Source organism: Centruroides sculpturatus, unplaced genomic scaffold, assembly GCF_000671375.1.
Source record: "Centruroides sculpturatus isolate CEXI.00-Female unplaced genomic scaffold, Cexi_2.0 scaffold249, whole genome shotgun sequence".
Taxonomy (NCBI): Eukaryota; Metazoa; Arthropoda; class Arachnida; order Scorpiones; family Buthidae; genus Centruroides; species Centruroides sculpturatus.
In genome coordinates this window covers 462,387-468,847 of record NW_019384482.1, presented here as the reverse complement: position 1 = coordinate 468,847, position 6,461 = coordinate 462,387, and the positions used below count along the sequence as shown (strand labels likewise).

The window sequence follows — 6,461 nt, the reverse complement described above, 5'->3', positions numbered from 1 at the left end:
CATAGAGCCTTTACTACATGAAAATGAAAATTAATGAATACACTGTGTACAGTAATTTACCTGATAAGACAGACCTCAGAAAAATACTTTATGAGAGCTTTTATACTTTTATAAAGCTGTCTATAATGAAAATTAATTAACTAAGGATTTTTTTGCCCTGCCAGGGTGTGGTCGAGTTATCCGGAGTGCCGGGTTATCGAGAGCCGAGTTTTCGAGGTTCTACTGTATTATTTTAAAAAACCAAAAATATAAATTTTAAAGCACAAAATCCAAACAAATAGAATTGTGTTATATTTATCATTTATACATTTCAATTTCCAGTCCTTCCAACAAACTGCTATTGAAATAGAAGACAAATTGTTCCTTGACTTCTATAAATTCAAAACTATTTGTAAAAAGATAGTTTACACCAAATAATTTTTTTTTTATATTCGTTATATTATTGTTTTGTTATTCTCACATTGTTCTTCTTTACTTTCTTTACTTTAAAAAAAACAATACATGGTTTTACCATGTATTGTTTTTTTTAAACTAATCAGATATTGTTGTAATGAGGGTGGCAAATATTGTCTGCAAGACATTGCAAAATTTAATGTTAATAAATTAATAAATTTTATAACACAAGACTATTGGCAAGACTAGCATTACTGTAGAGCTTGTCTATAGGATTGGAAATTGAAATATATAAAAAAACAAAATCCATTTTTACCTTCATAATTTAGCATTTTTCATTCAACACTGCTATATGTGGAGAAGTGTTCCATTTGCCTCATGTTTGTTACAGAGCTATTTTAAGAGTCAATTTTTGATATAAAATATTTTCAAATTTATTTTTTAAAATTAGTGTGACACTAATTTATGAGTAATTGGTGTGTGAGAATTTGATAAAACAGTCTCTTATTTTATTCCTCTTCTGGATTTAGAAGACAAAATTTCCTATATACCAAGTACCAACTGATATTTATTACAAAACATTCTAATCACAAATGCAATGAAATCAAAATTTTCCTTGTGCTCCTATTAGATAGCTCTTAACTTCCAGTTTCCGTTTTCTTTGTTTCTTTCATACTGTATATTCATTCATTAGGAATAATGCCTGTTGTGTAATTTAGTGAACTTAAATTTGTGTTTACAGTTAATTTAAAGTTTACAAACCTTCTCATTGATTATAATTTCATTAATTAAAACACAATTTTATTTACCTTATAATACTTTTTTCCTGTTTATGTATTGGTTTAACTTATTTCTGTTTTATGATTACAGTAATACCTCGACTTACATTACCCGACTTATGCGAACCCAGAGTTACGTGATTTTCAAATCTCGTCGATTCGTCTTTTGTTTGAGCGCCACACAACTCTTGATTACTCCCCCCACACTATTGTTCAGCTTACATGTTCGGATGTGTTGCGCGGAATCGACACATAGCTACAATTTATTTTGTGTTATTTATTTGGGATAAATAAATTTCTGTGTTTGTTATATCTACAGAGACTTGAGAGATTCTATGTGGTGATTTCTTGTAACCGTGAACGAATCAAAAGACGAGATAAGATTAATGAGAACATTATCACAGCTTACATACATCAGACTTGGATTTTACACAAATTGCGAAATTATACCCCGACTTATGCGAATTCGACTTACGCGGTTATTGCTCGGTCCCACCTATCGCGTAAGTTTGGGGTATTACTGTATATGAAGAAATGTCTGATAACTGCTGTTTGCTTATCTCATTTCATGTTAGCTCCTTCCATATTCGTAAATAATGTAATCTACACAATTCAATTACTTTTATTTACTTCATTTAGAATCATTGGTTAATAGGTAAATATGTGCATTATAGTACTTTGAAGTTACAGTTGAACCTGTCTATCTCGAATCTCATGAAAACTTTTCAGATATTACCATTTACTGTGTAGAAACCTCTATATGTTTGATTGGAAGTATGGTATTTCATTAATACAATAGCAAGTACAGTACATACCTGTATTAGGTATAAATAAAACATATTAGGCATAGTTGGTTTACAAATTAAGAAAGAATCAACTGATTTTGGTACAGATCTATTCCAAGACTAACTGATTTTGGTACAGATCTATTCCAAGACTAACTGATTTTGGTACAGATCTATTCCAAATATCAATTATCTAGAGCTGCAGAAAAACAAGCAAGCATGCTAGCATTAACACATTTTTATTATTCTCTCTAATATAATGCATTTTGAATCACACCATCTTATAATTCCTTGTCAATATTACATAGTTACATTCTTGAGTGATGCTCGAATGAGTTCACATTCACCTATTAGTAGACTATGTCTGATGACTACAGTATAGCTATATAAGTAACTGATGCATCTATCAAGTGATATTCAAAGGCTTTGATAATTAACTACTGCTGAAATACTTCTGATGACTCTAGTGCTTACATAATCAGACATAGAGAAAATCCTCATTAATTTGAACTTGGATAGTTTGAAATCCCATTAGTTTGTAACTGTACTTTTTTCCCATCCAGGGATATAGAGATTTACATGTTAAGGAATTTGGTTAGTTCAAAATATGGCTACTTTGAAATTTCAGTAAAAATTCTATCTGAACTGTGATATGTATATGTTAACTCATTTGTTTAGATAAAAGTACCTCCATACTATAAGAGAACAATAAAACAAGGACAACTCTAATCTGGTCAATATGGCTTTGTTTTTACAGTAACACATTTTCGGTTGTCACCTTACCCATGGACTATCCTTTTTACTCTCATCTCATCAAATAAGGCTGGTTTTTGAGATTGCAAGATTAAGTTATTTTTAGAACTCTAGACTACTACATTTGAGTGACTTATTACTTTTTGGGCCATTTTTAAAATAATTTGGGCTACATTTTGAGGAATTCTGCTTTACATTTTAGAAAATCTATCAGGCAACCTGTGAGGTTCTCACTGGACACATGCTGTTTACCTTTGCATTTATATTATTATTATTAATTATTAACAAAAATAGCTTTTTGTATAAGTAGCTGTATTCCATTTGCTTAATTAATTAATTAATAAGTTTCATCAATTACATGGCATTTGGCATATTGTGCAGAAATATGTAAATCTTAGATAATTCAAAAGTCGATAATTCAAAGTTGTGATTATTTCATTCCTTGAATTTTGAACTAATAAACATTTCCTGTATATCTAACATATCCACAAAAATTTTCAATAGTATTAACATTTAACTGCTGGTGATGGCTATGTTACTATATATGTGTTGTTATATGTCCTATTGTTCTTATAAAATGAACTTTCAATATGAAAAACTTTCTACTAAAACGTAATCAAATCCTAATAAGTTTATAATCTGAATTCCAAAAAAGTAATTAACATTTTTGACATACCTTAATAGAAATAATTTGTCAACAGTTTCTGATGCTCAACTTTCTTAAAGCCAATCTCATAGCCAGTCAGAGAAAAGCAGCATCAATTGCAATTATGTATTATATTGCAAGAGCTTTTTCTCAACTAGTTTATGCTATCAAAATGTAGTTATTGATCTTTGAATTTGTAACTGACACTTTAATCCATAATTTGAGATATGGGGGTTTTGGGAGAAAATTATTTGAGATAAACATGGATAACATATTGAATTTAGTCTAAAAATGAAGAGAAAAATTGAAATAAAGAGGTATTTCAAGATAAACACNCTTTGTTTTTACAGTAACACATTTTCGGTTGTCACCTTACCCATGGACTATCCTTTTTACTCTCATCTCATCAAATAAGGCTGGTTTTTGAGATTGCAAGATTAAGTTATTTTTAGAACTCTAGACTACTACATTTGAGTGACTTATTACTTTTTGGGCCATTTTTAAAATAATTTGGGCTACATTTTGAGGAATTCTGCTTTACATTTTAGAAAATCTATCAGGCAACCTGTGAGGTTCTCACTGGACACATGCTGTTTACCTTTGCATTTATATTATTATTATTAATTATTAACAAAAATAGCTTTTTGTATAAGTAGCTGTATTCCATTTGCTTAATAAATTTCATCAGTTACATGGCATTTGGCATATTGTGCAGAAATATGTAAATCTTAGATAAGTCAAAGTTGTGATTATTTCATTCCTTGAATTTTGAACTAATGAACATTTCCTGTATATCTAACATATTCACAAAAATTTTCAATAGTATTAACATTTAACTGCTGGTGATGGCTATGTTACTATATATGTGTTGTTATATGTCCTATTGTTCTTATAAAATAAACTTTCAATATGAAAAACTTTCTAGTAAAACGTAATCAAATCCTAATAAGTTTATAATCTGAATTCCAATAAAGTAATTAACATTTTTGACATACCTTAATAGAAATAATTTGTCAACAGTTTCTGATGTCCAACTTTCTTAAAGCCAAACTCATAGCCAGTCAGAGAAAAGCAACATTAATTGCAACTATATATTATATTGCAAGAGCTTTTTCTCAACTACAGTTTATGCTATCAAAATGTAGTTATTGACCTTTGAATTTGTAACTGACACTTTAATCCATAATTTGAGATATGAGGGTTTTTGAGAGAGAATTATTTGAGATAAACATGGATAACATATTGAATTTAGTCTAAAAATGAAGAGAAAAATTGAAATAAAGAGGTATTTCAAGATAAACACGTTTTAGATTGACAGGCTCAACTGTTTTAGAGGAACATGAGTAAGGTGACTGGATTATTTCAGAATGAGGTACAAATTATAAACATGAGAAATAACAACTAAGTTTTTCTTATTATAAGATTTCAATTTATGAGAAGTTTTCAAGAAGGAGAATGGTTATATCTGTGTTAAATTTATTTCTAGGTATAGAATTAACATAAGAACTTTTATTTATACAGTACATTTATTATTTTCTCATTCTATTTAAATATTTTGTGTTTCTAATAAAAAAAAATTAAGTATCAAATTTTAAAAATGTTATAATTTTAATAAATTCAAAAACTGAATACAACATACCAAATCATTTTACAAATGTAATTTACTCTTCATGTTCATGTTGTGCCTCTGCTTCTCGCCATGTATTTTTTATACTTTCTACAATCCTATGGCAAAGTGATGATTTAAGGAACCATATACATAAACATACTATTGTAAATACCCACGACAGAATTAAAATATAATCAGTTCTTTCTTGTAAAGCTGCAGGAACTGGGCCTGTCATATCAGCGGAAGTAACATTTAATGCACCTTCGGGAGATATTCCTAAACGAATTTGATAAAATTTAATAAAATTATTTTTAAAAAAAAATTAATATTAAATGAAATTTAAATATTACTTACCTGTTAATTCACTTACAAAATTTGAAAATTTTTCTAGACTGGAATGAGACCCATTAAATTTTGCAACTGCTCGTCCATTTTGAAACAGAAGAATCGTTGGAACTGCTATTAAACCATACCTCATATGCAAGCTATAATTAATATTAATTCAAAGAAAAATTATGGACTTTGAAAGTCACATAATATTTATTTATATTTATTTTAAAACAAAAATAAATTAAATAAAAGTTGTAAAGATCAGAAAGAATTCCAAACTAATTTTTAATTAATCAATATATTTACTTTGTATGTTGAACGGCATCAATAGCATAAAAAGAAATTTGCGGAAAAACACGAGCTAGAGCATTAAAATGAGGTGCAGCCCTTGCAGAAAATATACACCAAGGTGAATAAAAAAGAACTACAGCACATTCTCCATCTGTGATATTAGGAAGTGGTGTCAATGCAGTTAATAATGAAGATAAATTCATTATCTTGACTTCTGGTACCTTAAATAAGCAAAAATGAAATAAATTTCTTATAAAATTTTAAAAATTAATAATTAAAAAACTAAAGAAATTTTAAAAGTTGATTTTCTTTTTTTTTAAATCATAAATATTTTTGAATTTTATTTACTTATAAATTCATATAGTTTATTGGTTTTAAGTAACAACAAACCTATAAATTGGTATGCTATATCTTTTATATTTCATGCATAGTTTGACAAGTTTAATTTAAATGATTACATATTATTTTTCACTAGCTTTTGCCCGCGGCTTCGCTCGCGTTAAGAAGTATTATTATTAATTAGGTATAGTTTTTGCGGCTTTACTTTTGTTTAGCGTGTGTAAAAAATTAGGGCCTACAAAACTTCTTTGTACAACTATGTACAAAGGGTACAATATAATCCCCGCAAAAACTATACCTAATTAACCCCCGTCAAATATAATCCGCTAGAAATATTTAGGTATAGTATGTACTATTAGATACGGCGGCCACTCATCATCGGGTATATGTAACTCAGTGAAAACACAACGATAGCGCGTTTTAAAATACTACTAACGCCATCTATTGTCAACATTTAGAACTAAAAATTATTTTGTTCGTCTTAATTTATTCGTTCCATTAGGTACTGATAGGTTCAAACTAATACATTTACATCC

General features: G+C 28.5%; 1 protein-coding gene across 2 annotated transcripts in view; it reads right to left on the bottom strand.

The window, feature by feature from the left end:
• The window catches only part of LOC111621477 (thioredoxin domain-containing protein 15-like), a 23,654-nt gene that overhangs the window by 2,838 nt on the left and 14,355 nt on the right, over positions 1-6,461 (bottom strand). The window contains exons 3-5 of one of the 2 annotated variants that reach the window (XM_023363632.1): positions 5,602-5,807; positions 5,320-5,450; positions 4,996-5,241 (exon numbers count right to left, since the gene is read on the bottom strand). In XM_023363632.1, coding sequence (XP_023219400.1) covers positions 5,018-5,241; positions 5,320-5,450; positions 5,602-5,807 — 561 coding nt within the window. In that variant the 3' untranslated portion in view covers positions 4,996-5,017. Of the gene's footprint in view, positions 1-4,945; positions 5,242-5,319; positions 5,451-5,601; positions 5,808-6,461 lie in introns of those variants that run through there. The other variant, XM_023363633.1, reaches the window with a different exon arrangement.